Source organism: Typopeltis vanoorti, chromosome 11 (assembly GCF_054136105.1).
Source record: "Typopeltis vanoorti isolate ZY-2024b chromosome 11, IOZ_Tvanoo_1.0, whole genome shotgun sequence".
Taxonomy (NCBI): domain Eukaryota; kingdom Metazoa; phylum Arthropoda; class Arachnida; order Uropygi; family Thelyphonidae; genus Typopeltis; species Typopeltis vanoorti.
This window is the reverse complement of record NC_143559.1, coordinates 112,682,722-112,707,086: the sequence shown is the minus strand read 5'-3', so window position 1 is coordinate 112,707,086 and position 24,365 is coordinate 112,682,722. Positions and strand designations below refer to the sequence as shown.

The window sequence follows — 24,365 nt, the reverse complement described above, 5'->3', positions numbered from 1 at the left end:
GATTCTTTTTTCTAGAGAGTGTCCAGTTTGTCCAAAATAGGAGAGATCACAGTTGCAGAGAATTTGATAAACTCCAGGAAGAGACATAGTTGAGCGTTTGTCTTTAGAAGAAGGAAAATGGGAAGATAATTTGTTAATAGGTGAATAAGTAGCTGTTAACTCATATTTCTTCAGAATTCTTGAAATAGGTTCTGAAATCCCGGAGATGTAATGAATTGGAACTCGAAGTATTGAATCTTTGTTGTTTAGTGGTGGATTATAAGAATTGAGAAGATGTTGTGTACTCTTTTCGGAAAAGCCATTGAGTTTCATATGCTGTTGGATAGTAGAAAGTTCTTTCTGTAGAAAATTAGAAGTAGAACAATTAGTTTTGGCTCTTTTGATTAGACATTTTATGATTCCTGTTTTTTGACAAGGATGATGGGCAGATTCTTTAAGAATATAATGACCTGTGAACATTGGTTTCCTGTAAACTGTAGTTGTAAGAGTATTTGAAGGTGACCGGATGAGGAGAAAGTCTAAAAAAAAAAGAATGTCTAAATATCTCTTTCTGAAATGAAATCTTGAGAAAAAACAGTCACTTCATTATCACCAAAGTTGACAAGGGGAAAGCAACAGTAGTTATGGACTCTGCAAATTACAGAAGAAAACTTTCTCTTTTACTTCAAGATCACTCCATATATCAAGAACTTGATTATGATCCAACCAACAGACAACTAAAGAAATTAAATTCTCTCCTAGATGAAGTCATCAGTTTAGATAGAGACACAATTGAAAGACTTAAAACTCATTTTGCAAGACCTCCTAGATATTATGGTCTTCCTAAAATACATAAGATTGACTTTCCTCTTCGTCCAATAGTAGATTGTATTGATTCTCCTACTTACCGTATAGCCAAATATCTAGCTAAATTATTGAAATCTCACATAGGCAACTCTAGTTCCTTTCTTAAAAACTCCTCAGATTTCTTAGAAAAAGTGAAAAATATCTCATTGCAACCTACAGTTCTTATGGTGAACTTTGATATAAGAATCTTTATATACAAATGTACCTCTCAAGGAGACTTTAAAATTGCTGGCTGACATCTTTCCAGAAGACATTATAAAACTATTCGATTTTGTAATACACTCTGGATATTTCTTCTTTTTCTTCTTCTTATTATTATTATTCAGGCCTCCATGGAGTCAAAAGACTCATCGTGGGAGGTCCTTCCTAAGAACATAAAGTCTGTCAAGACTCATCGAGGGGAGGTCCCCCCCCCTAAGAAACACAAAGTCTATCATACCACTCCTTAAACTCATTGACCGTTCTCCCTCCCACCACTCCATCAAGCAGTGCATTCCACGGTTCAACCACCCACACAAAGAAATCACTCCTTACCCTCTTGCTCACAGTTTCCTTTCGTAACTTCCAGGGATGGCCTCTAATTATGTCAAAACAAATTTTACAGCCAAGTTGGAATGGCCATGGGAAGTCCTCCCTCTCCTGCTTTAGCCAACTTTTATTTAGAACATCTAGAAAAAGTCCTCTTCTCATCTATATTTCCTCAACCATCCTTTTGAATAAGATATATAGATGACATCTTTACTGTATGGCCTCACAACAAAGACTCCATACCTTCTTTTTTAAACAGTATCAATTCCTTACATCATCGTATAAAGTTTACTATGGAAATGGAAAAAAAACAATCAGTTATCATTTTTAGACATTCTCCTCATCCAGTCACTTTCAAATACTCTTGCAACTAAAGTTTACAGGAAACCAACGTTCACAGGTCGTTATATTCTTAAAGAATCTGCCCATCATCGTTGTCAAAAAACAGGAATCATAAAATGTCTAATCAGAAGAGCCAAAACTAATTGTTCTACTTCTGATTTTCTAAAGAAAGAACTTTCTACTATCCAGAAGCACATGAAACTCAATGGCTTTTCCAAAAAGAGTACACACCATCTTCTCAATTCTTATAATCCACCACTAAACAACAAAGATTTAATACTTCGAGTTCCAATTCCATACATCTCCAGGATTTCAGAACCTATTTCAAGAATTCTGAAGAAATATGAGTTAACAGCTACTTATTCACCTATTAACAAATTATCTTCCCATTTTCCTTCTTCTAAAGACAAACACTCAACTATGTCTCTTCCTGGAGTTTATCAAATTCCCTGCAACTGTGATCTCTCCTATTTTGGACAAACTGGATGCTCTCTAGAAAAAAGAATCCAAGAACATCAATCCTCCATTCATCACAACAAACCCGAAAAATCTGGATTGGCTCAGCATGGGATAGAAACTAACCACAACATTCTTTGGTCAAAAACTCGCCTCTTACATAGATCTCGCTATAAATTTGGACGTTTATTCAAAGAAAGCATAGAGGCCTTACTCCATTGTCCTATCCTGAATTGAAATGACTGTATATCTGTATCAAAAACCTGGGAAAGGTCTAATCAGGATAACTCATTAATTCATATTAATTTTATGTTATTTAAATTATTGAAATTATTAATTAATATTTTTAATGCAATCATGTTTCTGCTTAAAAATATTTCCCTTTAATACTTAGTGATATAACATCACATGGCTTGTTCTATTTATAAATGATCTATTGTTAGTATTCCACCTTGTATTTTTTAAAACTGTTCTTGTAGTGGCACTGAAGATGGTCTGCAATTTTCAGACCAAAATATTTGGCTAATTAAATATCTTTCTTGTGAATACATGATTATATTATACACTTGACTACTTTCTCCAAGATCTTGACAACGACTCCTGATATGCTGATCGGTCGGTAATTTACAACAGCAGTCTTGGAATTTCCTTTATGCAGTGGAACTATTTTCCCCTCTTTCCACCCCCTCGGGACTAACCCAGACCAGAGACTCAAATTAAACAAAATGGTCAAGGGCACTGACAATTCTTTAGCAGCTTCACGTATGACACAAGCTGGTATACCATCCAATCCCACAGATGTATTCACATTGAGGTTATGTCATAGACTATTCATCTCCACTTCTTTCACCACAATTCCCATATAAGCTGTTGGTTCCTTCATTCCTGCAATATCACCACCTGGATGATATACTCTTGCAAAGTGCTCACTCAGTAATTCCACTATGTTAACTGATTTTGAAAGTTTATTTTTCATTTGGTTAGACTATAATAAATTTAGTTTAATCCTTTATCCAAGTGTGAGCAAAGTTTGTGCCTGAAAATATCTTCAGGACTGGGGTAGGGTAGTACAACACCGGGCAACTCGTAGCAAAGGTGGACCAAGCTAACATCACTCCTATCTCAGTATCTCCCATAATGCAAAACGCACCTCCTCGAGGATATGTATAATGTTATGCATCAAGGGAAGGGCCACTACCCAGACTAGTTTCAACCTTTATTGAGGTCTCTTCAGTGGGAACCAGGCCCGAAAGTGGAGATACCAAGCAGAAGTAATGCCGAGGTCATCTTTACCTATAGGAATTGCCAAAAGGTGTGCATGGCCCACCTTTGCTTCGAGTTTCCCGGTGTTGTACTACCTTACCCCAGTCCTGAAGATATTTTCAGGTGCAAACTTTGTTTGCTCACACTTGGATAAAGGATTAAACTAAATTTATTATATTATATTATATCAACTTATTCGGTTACCTCTCCACCATCGGCATTCTTTAAAATCGTTCTGCCATATACACTTTTTCTTTTACTTGCAACATATCAAAAAACTGTTTGGGATTCTCTTTAGTCACATGGCTAATTTTCTTTCATAATCCGCTTTTGCTTTTCTTACCACACTCGTTACCCTTCTGGCCTGCACTTTATACCGTTCATGTGCCTGCAGGTCACCTTTCTCCTTAAATTCCCTCCACAGTTGTTTCTTTTTTTGCAGCTCAAGCTTAATGGTGTTATTCATCCATTTAACCCCTACTTGATTTACTATTTGGTGTGGAGTTTGTGAATGTGTGGAGTGTCATCAGGATAGGGGTGGAACCAGCAGGCTTCTGCATTTCATGTATACTAATGCCAGGAGTATTAGGAACAAGAAGGAAGAGTTTTTGACCTTGGTTGGCTCTTCCAGGCAAACATGGCTGATAGAAAATGATATAGCTAGTGGGATAGAATGTGAGGGGTATAGTGTGTTCAGGAGGGACAGAGAGAATAAAATGGGAGGAGGAGTGTTATTGATGATAGCTGATGAACTGCAGCCAAGGTGAATAGAAGTAGAACTGCAGGATAGAGAAAGGAGCACATTTGAGGCTATTTGATGTGAGATTGAGGCTAGCAGAACAAAATATACAGTTGGGTGCTGCTATAGACCAGGTGATGGAATGGATGGTGGAGATAGTATGCATAAGCAAATAGAAGCAATGAGTGGAAGGAGGGTAATTATTATGGAAGATTTCAACTATGGTAACATTGATTGGAAGGATGAGAGGACACATGGGAGGAAGGAATTGGATTTCATGCAGTTATTAAGGGATAACTATCTGCGACGGCATGTAATGGAAAATACTAGGGGTCAGAGAGTGCTTGACTTAGTAATTGCATCCGAAAATTTGGCTGTAATGAATATGATCATGTTGCCACCAATTGGTGAGAGTGATCATAGGGTCTTGACCTGGGAGGTGGCTAAATGTGTGGAATTTTCAATTAAGACAGGATACATGTGGAATTACCAGGCTGAAAAGTATGACAAGCTTAGGAGATTGCTTGGTTCAGTGCCATGGCATGTAAAACTGCAAAGGCTGGATGTTAATAGTGCATGGGAGGTGGTAAAGGAGTGTTTGCAGGAGGCAATGGCTGACTATATATCCTGATGTCCTTATACTAACTATCCCATTCTGATTTGTTGTCCTTCGTACTTGCTCGGGCATATTATAGACATTCATAAACTAAACTGCCTCCCTAAAGTCTGCATATCCACCCCCCCCTTCCTTAATAACTAGTTTCCTTGATTCTGCACATCCACTTCATTCAACAACACTTTTTCCAGTCTCCGCACACCAAATCCATTCAGATGCAAACCATCCATCTTATATAAATCCTTTCATCCACAAACTTCACACCACTCCTGCATAACCTGTGCATTGAGTCATTTGAAATTTTGGCCCTCCTTCTCAACTCTTCTCTGTCATACCGTGGCAACAGACTCACTATCTTAACTTTCTCACTCTTCTCTTTTGCTACTTCTAGTAATTCTTTCAGGCCCTCTCTCATAGCAAATTTATCTCCTTTTAAATCATTTGTTCCTGTCACTACTATTATTTCTTTCACCCTCTGTTTTTGTACTCTGATAGACTCAATTACATCCAGTAAATACGATTTTAACAAACTCTCATCTATTACACCTCTTACTAAAGAATCATCGTACAACACTCGCTCCTCATTTTTCTTACACTCCTGATCATACTCTTATTTTTCTTATCATACATTTGCCTTTTATTAGCTGATGCGCTCTGTAAACAATTTTGCAAATGCTCAAGCTGCCGCTTCGCCCTATGTGTCACTCCACAAAACCATGCGATCTCACTCATTGAAACTAACTCTTCATTTTTTTTATCCATTAAGCCATTTTCTCACTCTGTATTTTTACCTTCACTCTCACTTTCAACACTGCTCTCAAAGCTGTCTGGTACTACATCGCCATTTCCTATCATATCACTATTTTCTACATTCTGACTTTCAACATTAATCTCGTGACCTGAGACACACTTCAAATCCTCACTTCCCTTATACTTTCAGCACACATTTTCACTCCACTATCATTATCAAACCAAACTCCAACCGCTCTCCACAAAGCATACATCTTGCAAACATTACACTGAACAAACTCCCTTATGTTAAAATTTTTGAACAAAGATGGCGATTTGGACGCCATTGTTTTCTTCTCATCGGTGCCATGTGCAAGCTATCTATTGTATCTTATCAAAATATTAATTAAATAATGCAGAAAACACACAAAAATTACACAGACACACTAAGTTACCAAAAGTAAACAATACTACATAAGATTCAAGCAATATTGCCAATTTTTACTCAAAATAACACTTATCTTTTCAGGAGCTCTCTACAAACACTACACACCATCAAGTACACAAATAAATGTACACAAACTCAGCATTAAAAAAAAAATATATATATATATATATATATATATATATACCAACATGAACTAAAACCATAGATTTAAAAATCTTATTATAGAATTTTATTTACATTATTTTATAATGCTCACTTGAAATAGCTGGTACCACAGAACAGAAACAAGACAAAATTTCTGAAGAAACAAAACAGCTTATGAAGAAATGAACAAGCAAATAACCTACAGAATAAAATTGAATACGCTGAAATGTGCAAAACAATCAGAAAATATATCACAAAAGAATTAAGAAGAAAATTCAATCATAAATTCATACAACAAACAATTGAAAACAACTGTAGTCTCAAAAAAGCCAAACAGCAATAAACAGATGGTTGCAGTCAAACTAAAGGATGGGACCATAACCAGAGATAGATATGCTATAGCAAAAAGAATTGCACAATTTTACTCAGTATTATATCAGGAGAACAAATTAAATGAAGAAGAAGATAACTATGAAATAACTGAAGTGCCACAGATTCTACCGAAGAAGTTATGTGGAGCATGCAAAGCATGCAAAATGGAAAAGCTTCAGGTGAGGATGGAGTTATAGCTGAATTTCTAAAAGCAGGTAGGGAAATGATCTACAAAATCATACCAAAACTATTTACCTTATGTCTGCAGAAAAAATATATAGCAATATAGACTGGGATGATGAGATAGTAACTGGAAATAAAGAAATTGAGTTTTTGAGGGACAACTACCTCAGACAGTATGTAACAGAGGGCACACGAGGAATGAGGATCTTGGATTTGATCATCTTGTCAGAGGATATAATTATAAATAAGGTGTCAAATCACCCTCAGATTGGTGAGAGTGGCCATTATCTGGGTGGTTGCCAGCAGTGTGAAGACTTCTGTGAGAAAAGGGTATATGGGGAACTACAAGGCTGGTGATTATGAGGAGCTCAGGAGACAGCTTGCAGGTGTAGCATTGGAATGAGGAGTTAGCTAGAAAGGAGATTAGTGCAGCTTGGTGGATATTCAAGAATTGTCTAGTAGAAGCAATGTGTAAATGTATTTCAAGGGTCAGAAGGTTGGTAAGGGTGGCAAAAGTGAAGTATGAGTAGTAGTTAGCTTATAAAGCCAAAAAGAATCCTAGGGAGTTCTTTTGATATGTAGCCAGCAAAAAAAAAAAAATTATTATGGAAGGCTGACATTGATTTTAAAAAATGATACAAAAACAACTGCTACAGAAGATATAGTGGAGATATCTAATGAGCAGTTCATAAAGGGCTTTCATTCTTGAGAGAGTGACTGTAAGTGAGCATGAGGTATATGCCGAATTGAGCAAACTTGATGTTAATAAGGCTGTAGGACTTGATAATATATCACCACATATTCTGAAGGAATGTGTCAGGGAGTTAACATCTGTCTTGATATATTTTTATAATATGAGTCTTATACTGGGTCAAGTTCCAAAGGAGTAGAAGGAGGGAAAGATTGTGCTGCTTCATAAGGGAGGTGATAAAAGTCAAGCATCAAATTATAGGCCTATTTGTGTCTCAGGTGTTGTGATTAAGTTGTTGGAGAAGCTGGTGAGAACTAGGATCCAGAATTGGGTTGAAAATAATGGTATTATCTTTGATGGGCAGCATGGATTTGCTAAAGGGGGAGGTCGTGTTTTAGTAATATACTTACTTATTCAATAAGGTGAGTGCTTCCTTGGACAGAGGAGAGGGATACACAGTAGTATACTTAGATTTTGAAAAGTCTTTTGATAGATTACTGCATGAGAAATTGATAGTCAAACTATGGGCTTGGATATTAGATTAGTGCATTGGATTGGAGACTGGCTAATCATATAGGTACCAGCAAGTTGTGTATTTGGGGGGGCAATATACTGGAAGAGGAAAGTCAATAGTGGTGTGGCTCAAGGGTCTGTTTTAGGGCCATTGCTGTTTAACTTGTATGTTAATGATATTGGCAAAGATTTGGATGGGAATATCCAGTTGTTTGCAGATGATGTAAAGTTGGGATGAACTATGAAGAGTAGAGAAGATGTTGTGGCCTTTACAAGAAGACTTGAATAAATTGAGTGATTGGGCATGGATATGGGGATGCAAGTTCAATGTTGTAAAATGTAAGGTTTTGAAATTTGGAAAACAAAGATGGGATGCAGAATTTATGCTTGATGAGGATATATTGTCTGAGGTGGAGGAAATAAGAGATCTTGGGGTGATAGTGGATAAGGATCTGAAATCCTTAGGGGACACATTGCCAAAATTTGTGAAGACAATGCAATAAATTCTGGGAATGATGCAGAGGACACTGACTTGTAGAAGTAAGGAGATTCCAGTTCCATTGCTGGCCTGGTTGGCTGAGTGGTTAGCATATCCACTCTCCAACTAAAAGGCTGCAGGTTCGAATCCTGCCATGGGCATGGATATTTGTGACTGTCTGGGAAAATACTAATGGTGCTGGTAGGTGATAGATAGTGTTGGTGTAGTTGAGGCTCATTGAAGTTGGTGGATTGGGTGATGGAGACAGAGCTGTAGAGCAGGTGCCCTCCCTTGGACTCCCTGGAGATGTCACGTAATAATAATAATAATAATTGTATAAGGCTCTGATTAGGCCACACACGGACTACTGTGCACAGATTTGGTCACCTGGTTTTCAAAAGGATGAAGAGATGCTGGAAAGAGTCCAGAGGCAACTGACAAAGGGAGTTTCTGATCTCTGGAATGTTTAATATAAGGAAAGGTTGAGAAGGTGCAATTTACAGAGTCTAGTGGATAGGAGGAAGAGGGGTGATGTGATAGAGACCTGCAAGTTAGTAAGGGGTTGTTATATGATCAAAGTTAGAGAGGTTTTATAGAAAACAGTGGGAGATGAGGTGAGAACCAGAGGTCATCTCTGGAAGCTGTATAAGGAGGGAATGAGCCAGAGAGTGAGATTCATGCCGAGTTGTGAATGATTGGAATGCCTTGCCTGATAGGGTAGTTTCTGCAGAGAATTTGTGTGTGTGTAAGGCATACTATGATGAGCTCTGTGTATGACAAAAGGACCTCCCAGATGAGTCTTCGACTCCATGGGATCTTAGGGTAATAATAATAAAACGATGTACCAAGAACATGGAGGAAGGCTACCCTAATTCTGATATATAAAAAAGCTGAAGTAGAAGACTTGATGAACTACCGACCCATCAGTGGTTTACAAAGTGTTTATAGACGTCTTGGCTCATAGGCTGTGTACAACTCTAGATTTAGTACAATTAAAAGAACAGGCAGGTCTTTGAGTGGCTTTAGTACAATGTACCATATTCAAGTTGTACAACAGATTATCATTCAGTGTAATGAATATCTGTTTCCATTATTTCTTGGTTTTATTGATTATGAGAAAGCCTTTGATTCTGTAAAAACTTGTGCAATACTTAAAGCATTACGAAACCAACAAGTGGAGGAGTCATAATCAGGACTAACAAATCAGCATACACCAATGTAACAGCAGCAGTTCATTTCAATGGAAACATCTCTTTTGTGGAAATACAGAGAGGTATAAGACAGGGTGACACAATATCTCCAAATTTATTCACAACATGCCTAGAAGAAATGTTCAAACTTATTGATTGGGAAGGGAAATGTCTGAAGATAAATGGAAGATATGTAAGCCATTTATGCCTTGCAGATGACAGTTATATTTACTCTGAATGATAAATTACAGACTCATATCTATGAACTCCAAATTGCTAGCGAAACAACTGGCCTGAAGATAAACCTAAAGAAGATCCAAGTTATGTTCAATAGCTATGTCCAACCAGAAATAATAAAAATCAATAATGAGGAAATTAAATAAGTAGATCATTACTTATATAATGATGTACTTATTTAATTAAATAAGTAGATCATTACTTATATATTTAGGACAACATATATCAATGAAACAAAATATCATGGATGAAATTAAAAACACATGATTCTTGGATGGAAACATTTGGAAAATTACATTAGAGTAATTCTTCCTATATTGACATACGGCTATGAAACGTGGACCCTAAATACAAAGGGAATTCAAAAATTATGAACAACACTAATTTAGTATGAAAAGAAGTATACTTGGTATCACAAGACTGGATCACAAAAGGAATACATGGATAAGAAATCAAACCAAAGTCTCTGACATCATAGGAAGAGTGAAACATATGAAGCGGCAATGGACTGAGCATGTGGCTCAAAGACAAAATCAATGATGGACAAAAGAAGTATTGAATTGGATTCCGTGAGAGGAAAAATGACCACGACACCGACCTTAATCACTGTGGATTAATGATGACATTAGATTTGCATGAGTGACACATGGCAAAGGAGAGCCATGGACAGACAATTTTGGAGTAATCTTGGAAAGGCATTCATCTAGCAATGGATTGATAATAGCTGATGATGATGATACAGGCACCCATGTAGTGTTTGCATCTTTTAAGTATTGCAAGCTCAGGCAACTCTGATGCTGAGGATTGTATTCTCATAAGCTCTCTGGTCAAGTTTTTGAAACTTTTAAAGTTTATGTAGATATTCCCGCTCGCTAGGCTGTCACGGTGCATCGGGACTTCCCCTCAGTGGTGGATGAGGGGAATGATGGGTGGCACTACTTTTGTAGGCCTCCCGGCTAGGTTCACGGGACCCGCTAACTAACGACAGCTATGGTTCTCCATTCATATTAGGGGTTGGATGGTTCTGGTGGCCCATTCCGTAAAAAAAAATGCCGCTATGTAAAGTATCATGTCTAAACAGAAAAGAATTAAAGCCTGGGTAGTCTCAATATGCCCAGAACGGTGGTGTCAGGGTGATCTAGCAGGCCCTGTGACATCGTTAGTCTGTGACTGCTATAAAGAAATTCGACGCAGAAATTGCTTGAATATTGCTACTTGGAATGTAAGAGGATTGAATAAATGTGGGAAATTGGCTAATGTGATGAGAGAGATGGAGAGATTGAATATTAGTATATTAGAATAAGTGAAACTTTGGAAAGGTTCATCAGATTTTGAGTCGAAACTTTCAAATGGCAAGATATATAAAATATATACATCAAGTGGGGAAATATCAAGAAGATGTGTAGCGTTTATTGTAGAGAAGAAAACTAATAAAAACATTATCCATATAATCAAAAAATCAGATAGAGTAATGGCAATTCTAATGAAATCTAAACCTAGAGATATGCTGATCATTCAAATATATGCTCCTACAGAACAGAATGAGGAAGCAGAAATAGATATCATGTATGATGGAATAGAATGGTGTATAAAGGAAGTTGGAGGTAAGAAAGATCGAGTTATTTGTGCTATGGGTGACTGGAATGCAAAAGTTGGGTCAGAGAGAACATCTACACACATGGGTCCATTTGGACTTGGAATTTGGAATGAGAGATGACAAAAGCTGATTGATTTCTGTAACAAGCACAGCCTCATCATAACTAACACTTATTTTAAGCAAAAACCAACAGCACAATACACATGGGAAAGTCCGGATGGAAGATACAAAAATCAATTAGACTATATTGTAGTCAGTAAACGTTACTTCAATGGAATACAGAACGCAAAGGTAATGCCAAGTGCTGACTGTGGATCTGATCATAGACTGGTCTTACTGAAGATGAATATTCGCCTGAAAACAATAAAATTTAAAAGAAGTCAACTCCTAAAATGGGATCTGCAAATGGTACAAAATCTGATAGTAAAATCAAAATTTAATGAAAATATTTCAGAACTGCTGTCTGCACAATTGCAAAACGAAAATGAATCCTCTCAGTGGAATAGAGTACAAGCAGCATCATAACATCTGCTAAAAACCACATCAATAAACAAGACGAAAGAAAGAAAAAACCATGGATAACTCAAGAGGTAATCAACCTGATTGATGAAAGAAGAACATGGAAAAGAGGAGCAAATGAAGAAGAAAAGTTAAGATATAAAACTTTGGGTAAAAGAATCAAACAGTTATGTAAAATATTGAAAGAAAACTGGCTAAATAGGCCGTGCACTGAGATAGAAGAATTACAAAATAGGAACAAAACCAGAGAAGCATTCCTTAAAGTGAAGGAACTTAATGGAAAAGCAAAGCGTACACAGTCTAATAACATCAAGGACAAAGAGGGAAACATACTCATTGATAAGGAAAAGATAAATGGAAGATGGGTGGAGTACTTATCAGATCTCTATGATGATGATGATAACATGTTAGATGATTCACGACACCTTAAGTTTTTAAACGTAACAACAGATGCCACTCTATCCACAATAAAGGAGGTAGAACAGGCAATTAAGAATCTTCCTAATAATAAATCCCCTGGGTGTGATAATATTCCGGCTGAGCTGCTGAAAGCTTTGACTGGCAATAATAACAACTATTTAGTGGAATCCATTCAGGACATCTATAAAACAATACAATTACCTGAAGTTTTTACAGCATCTATCTGCATACCAATTCCAAAGAAAAATAATGCACAAAATTGTGAGGATTACAGAACTGTGAGCCTAATATCCCATGCATCTAAAATTATTTTAACCATTGTTAATAAACAAATTGAAAGAGTCTTAAGCAGTGAATTGAGTGAACAACAGAAAGGCTTCAGAAGAGGAATGGGAACCATTAATGCTATCCTGGAACTAAAAATACTAATAGAAAGATCACTTGAAAGAAATAGGAACATTTACATATTCTTCATAGACTTTCAGAAGGCTTTTGACTGGGTAAAACATAATAAAATGTTGAATATATTAGATAAATTAGACATAGATGTGCTTAAGATTATAAAAATGATTTACACCAAACAGAAAATGCAGCTGTTTAATAATGAGACTTCTGTAGTGAAAATAAAAAGTGCAGTTAGACAAGGTTGTATCCTTTCACCGAATCTATTTAATATCTATAGTGAGAACAGTGATGAAAAAGATTGAAAAACAGGAATTAGTATCAATGATATAACATACAACAATCTTAAATATGCTGATGATACCATTCTAATAGCAGAAAACAGAAAAAAATTAATCAAATTACTGCAGCTACTAATTGAAGAAGGTAAAGAATTTGAGTCTTTGGACTCCCTGGAGGTGTCAAATAATAATAATAATAAATGCAAAAAAGACCAAATTTATGAAAATCTCAAAAGAAAGAAGATCTGAGTCAGAAATATTCATAAACAATATGCAAATTGAACATACAAAAGAATACAAATATTTAGGCACCTACTTTACTGCAGATGGAAAGCAAGATAAAGATATAAAAATAAGACCAGCCATAGCTAAAGATACATTCTGGAAAAATAAAGATCTACTCAGAAGTTCTGTGAGTATCGAGACAAAGAAAAGAATGATAAGAACATTAGTGTGGCCAATTTTCACATATGGAAGTGAGACTTGGATATTCAAGAAGAGAGTAAGGCAACAGATAATGGCCTTTGAAATTGGTGCTATAGGAGAGCTCTGAAAATCCCATGGACAGAACATGTGACAAATACAGATGTCCTACAGAGAATGAGAACACAGAGATCTTTATTACAGGAAATGATCCAGAGAAAGATGAGATTAGCAGGACATGTACTGAGAGGTTCAGCAGGACAGAGGATACTAACAGTTTTAGAAGGAAAAATTATGGGAAAAGGATCAAGAGGCAAAAAACGAAGGACATGGCTTGAGGATATAAGATCATGGACAGGATCACATGGCTATGCAGAAACAAAAAGGGAAGTCACTAACAGAGAGAACTGGAAGGACATGGTGCTGCACCCTCTCACTGAGGAAGCTACATGAAGAAGTAGATATTCCGATTTGAAATAAGGTTGATTCTTAACAGTTTAAATATCTCAATCATATCATCTCCTCTTTTTCTATATGCCAAATTCTGCACAGTACATATCTCCTAAGTCTATATGTCTTCATAACCAACATTCTGCAGTCCTAATCGCTTTTTTTTTTTGTTATCTACCTTTGCACCCTTTCCGAAGATACTTCATCTCTTTCAAATTCTTATGATAAGATCTGACTACATTATTCCAAATATGGTCTAATTAGGGTTTTATATACTGAAACTGAAACTCTTACTTCTGGTTGTCACTATCCCTCGTATTATTGCATCAGTTCTCTCATTTGCCTTAACACCTTTACAATGTTTCTTGAACTTCAAATTTCTATCTACCATCTCACCAAGATCCCTTGCCTCCTTTCATATAGTTCCACCAATAGAGTCTATATATCTTCCTGCAATTCAATGACAGTATCACTGACATAAAGGTTGAACAGTAAGCTCTGCATGCATGCATGCATGCACACCGGTCTGAAAGGGAGTACACACACCTATAAACAGTGTACACAGAATTTCTGCTTTCATAATTTTTAATTTACAGTCAATAATTTTAGAATGTACTCTAAATATGAATTATGTGATAGATCATACTTGTCACTTATTTTTTTTAACAATTTCTCCAATGTCTCCAATCCAACATTACTCTAATCCATTCCAAGTTAATATACTCTAATTAGTTACTTTTAGCTTGTGCTGTGTGGGTGAACTGACACTGACATAAGCAAATAGTAGAGGCATATTTGTTTAGAGTGCATACCATCTGGACAGTACAGTCACTTGAACTTGTGCAAACAGTGATGGATTTTTATAGCTATGTAGATTTAAATGAATTAATTTACTACTTGCAGTTTTACAGCTTATAGCTAGATGAAAAAAAGGTCAACATTAATATAAGAAATATTACATTAGCATACACATTGAGTCTGAGATGAAAAATGGAAACATTAATATGAGAAATATTAAATCAGTGGACATGTTACCTCTGAAACTGGAAACTTGCACACAAAATGTTTTTCATGGACTGGTAAAACTTAGAGGGAACATTGGCCCAAGTACTAAGCCCTGCAGAACCACACTCCTGCTGAACCTTCTTTCTCTGTGATACTGCTTCTCACCATGCAGAACTCTGATACCTTTCAACAGCCTTACACTCCAATCCACTAACCTGATATCCAAATCAACATATGTTGCAACTTACCATACATATGAACCTATCAAATGGCTTTGCAAAATCCAGAAAAATTGCAGCAAACTTGTGCCGTTCCTTCATCAACCACTCCTGATACTTTATTATAAAAGGCCATTAGATTACTGAGACTAGATCCTTCCTTAACACATTCATGATGATCCTCATAAATAATATTATCCTCATGTATTCATTTGTGCATACAAAGTCTTAATAATTATAATTCCACATAAATCCTTTTCACTTGATATTTGTGCATGCTTACTCATCTAACTAGTCAAGACCACATGGTTACTCTCACCACTGGACAAGGATAACTTCTCAGTCAAATCAGATCCTCTGATGTTATGAAGAAATTCAAAAGTTTGATCCTTGTGTTCTCTCTCTGCAACATACTTCCTAAATATTTGTTCCTAAGAATTTCAGAAATCAGTTTCTTTATTACTGTATGTTTCCTCTTTCCAGTTTATATTGCTATAGTTAAAATTCCTAAAACAAACCAATTTGCATAAACATTTTCCTCTGATCACCCTCTGTGTTCACTAGCCTATAGCAACATACCACTAAATATTTGTCCGCATCTACCTCACATCATACACTCTCACCTTCCAGTTTCTACTGAAAGGGCACAGTCCATCACTTGTCATAAGTAATACTCCATCTGCTGCTGAAATATGCTGTTATCCTTATACTTCTGTTCCTTTCAGAACATTGTGTTCTATCAACAGTGTTTTGCTGATACCAATAATCTTTGGACAGGCCGAGTATCAATGCCACGAACTCCTCTTTATTCCTGACACTTCTGACATTTGTATCTAGAAAAAACAGTAGTGCTATTTCTGAACATATTACTTTTCCCAGATGCTGCTCATCTCCTTGATATACTCCCAAGCTACTATCTCCATATAAGGTCATCCTCGCAGCCTTCCACCTTGACACCTCTAGTTGCCAAAATCACATTCTATTTCAAGAAGAATTCTATTACTTTTCAGACTCCACATTGCTGATTTAATAACTTCTTTGGGGGTAGGGGAAGAGGAAGGATTGACATAAAAATATATATTATTATAATAATGAAACATTATGTTGGTGAATATGCTTATTTTTAATATTATTACTGTAGAAGGATTCTGCCAGTCAAACAGAGCCACCTGATATAATATCATTAGAAATACCATCTGACCACAATGAGATTCCAAAACTGAAAGATAAAGAAGAAATAAAGAAAATCACTGGCCAAAAGACTTCTGATTATTACCAAACTCATAATCTACCATATAAATTTGAGCATCCTGGTAAGGTTAATGTATATCTTATGAATATTGAATGCTGTTTTATCTTTGTAAACTGCATTTTTAATTTTTAAAAAAATTTTTTCTTACAGTTTTAAAATGTATACACCACCACACTATTTGAGATGCATTTATGCAGCGTTTATCCTCTGCTAACCAGGAATTTAACTTATGAGTAAATAAAGTAAGTGCCTCCATAGTGCACTTCGAAGAATGATGTTATATTGTGCTCCTCAGTTAGGAAAGGCCAAGTTCAATTCTCATTGTTACAAGCGTAATCTTTATGTGGGCTTTTTCATTTGAAGGTGAGTTAGCCAATCTCATATGAAGGTAGCAGGGTTTTTTCCCTCCCAGAATCTCGTGTTTTTCATCTCGCATACAGGTAAATTGGCATTCAGAACACACACAATTTACAGACAAAAACATACTGTTGTTGGTAGTGATTGGTGGTAAATGACATTAATGGTAGTTGTGTGGTAGGAGAATTAAGAAGTAGGGGAGATGGTTAAATATGTGTAGTGCCCTCCCACGATGAGTCCTTGGACTCCTTGGAGGTGTCACATAATAATAAATCACTGCTAGCTTCCATTTAATATCCAACCTTTCAAACTCCAACATAACATATGAAAGGTGATTGTTCTCCAATATCCATTATGTGAAGTTTTACCATTTATCTGGAGTTCCTTCAAGGGAATGACATGTATTTGTCCTGTGGTTAGAAAGACCTTTGAGTCTCATCTAGGAATTGAGGAGCCTTTATAGGGCTTTTCAACTGAAAATGAGTTAGCCAGTTTTGTATAATTGTTGTAGTTTTTTTTTGAAATTTATTTTTTCCCTGCAAATCATATGGCTTCATGCCTTACATATCCTTCTAAGAGAATACACTTCCTATATTATTATTATTATTTTATTTTATTATTGGACACCTCCAGGGAGTCCAAGGACTCATTGAGGGAGGGCACCTGCTCTACAACTCCGTCTCCACGATTCAATCACCAACTGACCGAACTACACCAATGCCATCTACCGCCGACCACCACTAGTATTTCCACAGACAATAATCACAAACATCCATGCCCATGGCGGGATTCTAACCTGCAGCCTTTTGGTTGGAAAGCAGATACGCTATCCACTCGGCCAACCAGGTCGGCAAATTATTATTATTATTTCAACCTCCATGGAGCCGGCAGACTCACTGTGGGAGGTTCATTCAACTGACAACATTAATCATACCAAATCCTAAAATCTTTAACACTCCTTGCATTAACAACACATTCTGGTGATGGGTTCAATTTACTGACAATTCTCTCATGTAACATATCTACTCTTCATACCCCCTCTTCACCACATTCTTACATAACTTCCAGGGATGGTCCCTGGTTTTTCCCTTTTTGCTTTTTTTTATAATCCCATCTGGATTAATCCAATGAAGTCATCTCATTAACTTAAATGTCTCTATCATATTACCTCTTTTCCTCCTATCCACCAAACTCTGCGATCCACATTTCTTCATCCTCTCTCTTTCCATAGTCAGCATTCCAAAGTCCTGATATTGTCTTAGTCATTCATCTCTGAACCCTCTCCAATGTTTCCACATCATATTGAAAAGCAGGTGACCAAATTTGAGCACAATAGTCAAGTGTGGTCTGACCAGTGCTTTACACAGTGGCATAACCACTTCCTTATCCCTACATATTAGAGTACCTCTTATCATAGCAGCACTACGATGCAGTCATTGCAGTACTTGCAATATGGCCTCTAAACTTCAGTTTACTATCAACCATCACTCACAAATCTTGAATCTCATCCATTTCCTGGAGTACAGCATGCAACACCTTGCACTTCTTAATATTAAAACTGCAACTCTATTCCTTTGTCCAGGTCAAAAGTCTATTCAAATCTTCCTGATGGAAATTAACATCAGCAGTGATACTTATAATTCTCCCCAACTTAGCATCATAAGTCTCTAGTCGGTCCACATGACGTATAATTTACAAACATTCTTTGCTCATACTACCCAATTAATCCTTTGACAAATTATAGTCTAGGACTTCATAGGGTATAAACAGGAATTGAAATGGAAAGCATAGAACCAGTAAAATAGTTCAGCTATTTAGGCATAATTTTCAGTGAAGGCCAATTAAATTTGGAAATAGATAAACAGAATAAGCAAAACTGGTATGGTGGAAAGCCATTTGAATAAATTTACAAGGAATAAGAAAAATTAGCCAGAACACTAAACTACCAGTATACAAGATCGTGTTTAATCTAATTTTAACCTATGGTTCTGAGAATTGGGTTAGGACTCAATCGATCAAAGACTAGACCATAGATAGATAAGAGAGTTTTGAGAAAAATTAGGGAGGTGAACAAATGGCATCAATGATAGAAGATTTAAAATGAAGATATTAGAAAGGAAATTGACATAGTTAGTATTCAAGAATGTGAGAAGAGCTAATGTAAGATCTGACAGTATTGGAATCTTTACAAATAACAGATTACCATATTTTTCAGACGATGAAACGCACCCCAAATTTATGAGACGATTTTTAGAAAAAAATATTTTATTATATAAAGATATTTACAAATTCTTACTTAATTTTTATTTATTGTTGCAATCATTTGTATTAGCAATATTCAGTTCATCTTCACACTCGGTACTATCACTCGTCTCGTTAATGTCACCGTTCGTATTACTTTCATCTGAACTATTGTTGTCACTCCCTTCACAAACTGCGTCATCTTTGGTACCATCCATTGCATTACTTATCCTGCATTTCTTAAATGACTTTATAATCGTCTCTTCTTTCATAGCTTCTCATGAATTTTTCACCCAGGTACATACTTCTGAAATTGTTGGCCGTTTCACATGTCCTGTTGCTATAACATCGTGATTTGGCTTTGCCATCCATTTGTTCCATTCTTCCCGCATAAAATTTTTGAGTGGTTTATTAATAGATCCATCCAAGGGTTGTAATTGACTTGTAAGGCCTCCAGGAATGGAGGCCTTACAAGTCAGTTAATTCTGTATTCATTTCTTTACAAGCCAGCTAATTCTGTATTCATTTCTTTTAGAAGCTTCTTTGTTGATTCTGTTTTATGTGCTCTGAGTTGATCCCACACTAACATTGCAGGCTTTTTAAACAACACACCTGGATGTTTTGCCCATATCTTTTGTATCCATAATTTCATTCCTGTTTTCCATCCAGCCTTTATCTTGAACATGGATAATAATGCCACGAGGAATTTCATCTCTCGGTAACGTTTTTCTCTTGAAGATTAACATGGGGGTAATTTTGTTCCATCCGTGCAACAACACACGTGTAGTGAGTTTTTTCGTGACCTGTTGTTTTGATCACTATTGATTTGGTGCCTGTTGAATCTACTGTCCGATTTGAAGGAACATCAGAAGTTAGAGGCACTTCATCCATGTTTGCAATTTGATTAAGCTCAAAGTTAAATTTCCTTCTCACTGATATGACAGATCTATGGAATTCTATAATTTTAGCTTCATAGTTAGCCGGCATTTTTTGGGCTAGAGTGTTTTTTGTACACTTGCATAACCCGTGTCTTTTCATAAATCTAAAGCACCAAGATGGTGATCTGGTAAAATCTAAAATTCCATTAGCAGTTGCCCATCGTTTCACTTCAAAAATTATCATTTTCATAGAAACAGATATTCCCATGTTTTGATGATTTGTTACCAATTTTTCATTTGTACTTCTAATTCTGGCCATTTTTCTAGGTGCGAATGGAATGTTTTCTTGTGTTTACATAGCAGTTTTAATTGTTCCTCTTGTTTTCTCCACTCACGAACCATTTTTTCTGTTGGTGGTGGACCAAAATGTCTTTCTGCTGCTCTGTTTCCATATTGTTTTGCATAATTTATCACATTTAATTTATAACTCGCATTATTATTATTATTATTATTCTGTCTGTCTACACAGCGCCCTCTGTGAGGGCGCTGTGTAGGCAGACAGATGCACGTACGCTGTATCGCTGCTCCTGGTTTTATAGGTTTAAAGTGTTTCTAATATTTCTAACTTGAAAGTGCTACTATTTAATTCTACTAGTCACGCTGAAGACAGGGATGTTCAAATTACCAAAATCAGATAAGTAAGATTCAAATTTTCAGTGTTGGAAGTTCATAGAGTGTACTGCGGTCACCAGCCAACGAAGAACAAAGGACGTCGCCATTTTAAAAGTCGCAGTATAGCTGCTAATGGGAAGAAAGCCTAAAGGTCACCGAGTCAGCGAAGTTCAAGCAAAACGAGCTATAACAAATGCAATAAGCCATTAAGCAATGAAGGGGACGGGCCGCATTGTTCTGGATGTAACAAAAAAACAACACTTCCACTGTTCAGAGATCTCAGAAAGCACGTGGAAAGCAAAAGGAGCTGTGAAATGGACTGAATGGCGATGTCAACAGTGCCGCGAGAAAACGAAGAACAAAGACCAGATGCCAAAGAAAAGTAACGATGCACATCAAGGTAAGCCGCTTCCGGATCCTAAAATTATAGATAACTTTGATTCATTTAAACTCATGGTGAAAGACTTATTAAATGCACACATGGAATAAATTAACAAAAAATTCGAGGAGTATGAACATTACATACAGTTCAATAACGAGACCTCTGAAGAAATGTTAGGAACTGTGCGAGAAATAAAGACAAAATTAACGGTAGCAATAGAAACGCAAGAAACACTCCAACGCGAAAATCAAGAATTGCGGAAAGAAGTTAACACACTCAAGTGTCAAATGGAACACATGCTACAAAAAGAAAGAAAAAAAGAACTTCAAATTGAGGGAATAACGAAAGAAAATACAGAAGACTTAAGCAACATAATGCAACTGATCGGCAGCAAAATTGGAATTCAAATCGCAACCACAAATATCACCTATATCAACCGAGGCCCACAAAAAAATAAAGAGAGACTGCCACCAATCATCGCTCGTTTTACCAACAGAAATCTGAGAGACTCCATTCTTACAGCAAGCAAGAAAACAAGGCCAACAACAATGATCCTAAATGATAAGTAACTGCCAACACCAATCTAAATAACGTAACACTGGACTCCATGCTTCAAAAATCTTCAATACCAAGCAAGGAAAACAAAAACAGAGAAAAACTACAAGTTCCTGTGGACAAAGAATTCCCAGATATTTTTGAGAAAGAATGAAAACACTCGAGTATACATAATTACAAGTGAATCCAACTTACACAGCCTACCAATATAAAACACTAACTCTTTACATCCTTAAGAATAAGATTAGAGCTCATTTAAAAACTATATAATGGAGATCTCAAACATAGGCGAACATATCCAGTCAGACAACATAAACTTCAAGGTCTTTGACTTTTTGAAGAAATGGTCAGACAACATTTCCACCAACACCAACTTCACAATCATACACACAAACATAAGAAGTATAAAAAAAACACTGGCTTACATTGATAACACAGCTCAATTATACCATGATAAACATAGATGCGCTAATACTGACTGAAGTTGCAATAAACGACACAGAAATTTACGCATACAACATAAATAATTATCAACCCTACAACTTATGCAGACCAAACAAAAGAGGAGGTGGCATTATGGCATTTATCAAAGAAAAATACAACGTGACAGAAAAACAAACTCACTTCGAACATACGGAAACACTAATTTTGTAACTCACAAATAGCCACAATAGTATCAAATACACAATAAACACAATATACAGACCCCCAGATAATAATCCACTCAATTTTCTTCATGAGTTAGAAACATGGCTAAGCGGCATCGAACCGCGTACAACACACAGGCTCATCCTAATAGGAGACATTAACATAAATACTCTTGACCACTCTTCTTCAACCACTAACACATATCTTGATATACTAAGTCGGTAGAACATAAACCTTACCATTAACACCCCAACAAGAGAAGAAATACTCAATAACTCACTAACACAATCATGCATTGATCATATCAATACACGGGCTCCCATCCATACATACACATCATCAGTAATTAACGTAAAAATTGCCAATCACTACTTTGTCTCAACTTCGTTTTATTACGTTTCCTATCCCCCCTCCCACCACCACAAAAGTCGACAAAACTCAATCATACTAAAGAGCATTGTCGATAACCAAGTAAAAAATACAGACTGGAATTTCCTACTTAAAATAAACGATCCTGTAACATTATACGAGAATTTTCAACTAATGTTCACAGAAATATACCAAAAAAGCAACAAAACCTACACCAACAAGGCGACAAAGAGACAGCAACCCATGGATAAATGACGACATACTAAATACTATTACTGAAAAAGAAAATCTATGGAAAAAACTTAAAAAGTCACCCAGTAACACACATTTACAAACCTTATACAAAAACACAAGAAATAAACTACAACAAAAATTCGTAGGGCAAAAAGATGCTAGTACTTCCAAAAATTCATGGAATATAACGACAACATTAAGCGAACATGGGCTACACTCAATGAATTAGTAGCCCAAAAAAAGAAAACTTCAGCCCAAGATTTTATGCAAAACGCTTCGGTCAGGACACAAACCAAGAGGAACTAGCAGACTCATTCAACCATGCTTTCACAAACAACATCACACAACTCAAAAAAGACAAACTACCAACACAAAGTCAACAACAAACGATGTATTTTCCACCCATAACAAAACAGGAACTGAAAGAAGCACTCCTAAAACTAAAACCAAAGACCACTCCAGGAATAGACAAAATAAGACTCACAGACCTTATAACACACTTTGAACGAATAAATCCAATACTTTTGAAACTTGTGAACATAATATTCGACACAGGCATTATTCCACAACAACTAAAAACTGCAGTAATTACGCCAATATACAAACATGGCAAAACAAACGATACTCAGAACTACAGACCAATAGCTACACTACCAGTCATCTCAAAAATCCTAGAAAAAATAACACACACCAGACTACAGAACTATTTACAGAAATACAACATCATCTCACAAAACCAATACGGCTTTCAGGAAACAAAAAGCACCATTACTTTATTAGAAGACATCGCCGACACAATAAACAAAGCTCTTGACAAAAACAAGTATGCCGTCCTTATACTGCTGGACCTAACCAAAGCATTTGACACTTGAACATGACATACTACTTACCAAACTATACTCACTAGGTATAAGAGGAACACTGCATACATGGTTCAAGAACTACCTCTCAAACAGAACACAAGTAACAAAAATAAGTACATGTTACAGTTGGAGTATACAAGTAAAACACAGTGTACCTCAAGGTGCCATATTATCACCACTCTATTCAACATATACATTAACGATGTTGATAACATATCCATAAGAAGTCAAATATTTCAATATGCAGATGACACTGCACTACTAGCAATCCACACAGACATTAACACAGCTCTCTGCAAAGCACAACAAGACCTAAACGAAATCACAACATACTTCCACCAAAATGCAATTCTAATCAACGCCACCAAAACAGATGCTGATAATATACAACCCAAGAATTATACGCCCTGCATCACTATCGATACACTGTCACACATACCGCTGCATTAACAACAAAAATACCTGCCAATGTTCTGAAATCAAACCTGTAACACACACAAAATACCTCGGTCTGTATATAGATTCCCACCTTAAATGGACAAAACACATAGAATACCTACACACCAAACTCCAGATCATCGCAGCAAAACTCTTCCAAGTTAAAGACATTATTCCATCCAACATAAAAAAACTTCTATATCACGGTATCTGCAAATCCCTACTCAGATATGGAATAACAGTCTATACAAATACATCAAACAGCCACCTAACAAAATTAGAAACAATACACAGGAAAATCGTGTCAACAGTGATCTGGACACCTTACACGCAACAACCAATATCCAACAAGCACATGGCAGTACACAGAATTCTGAGTATTAAAA

At 36.3% G+C, this 24,365-nt stretch overlaps 1 protein-coding gene across 1 annotated transcript in view; it reads left to right on the top strand.

The window, feature by feature from the left end:
* The window catches only part of LOC150101953 (piercer of microtubule wall 1 protein), a 122,562-nt gene that overhangs the window by 38,963 nt on the left and 59,234 nt on the right, over positions 1 to 24,365 (top strand). The window contains exon 3 of the mRNA XM_090400908.1: positions 16,232 to 16,403. Within this exon, the coding sequence (XP_090257034.1) occupies positions 16,232 to 16,403 (172 nt within the window). The remainder of the gene's footprint in view (positions 1 to 16,231; positions 16,404 to 24,365) is intronic.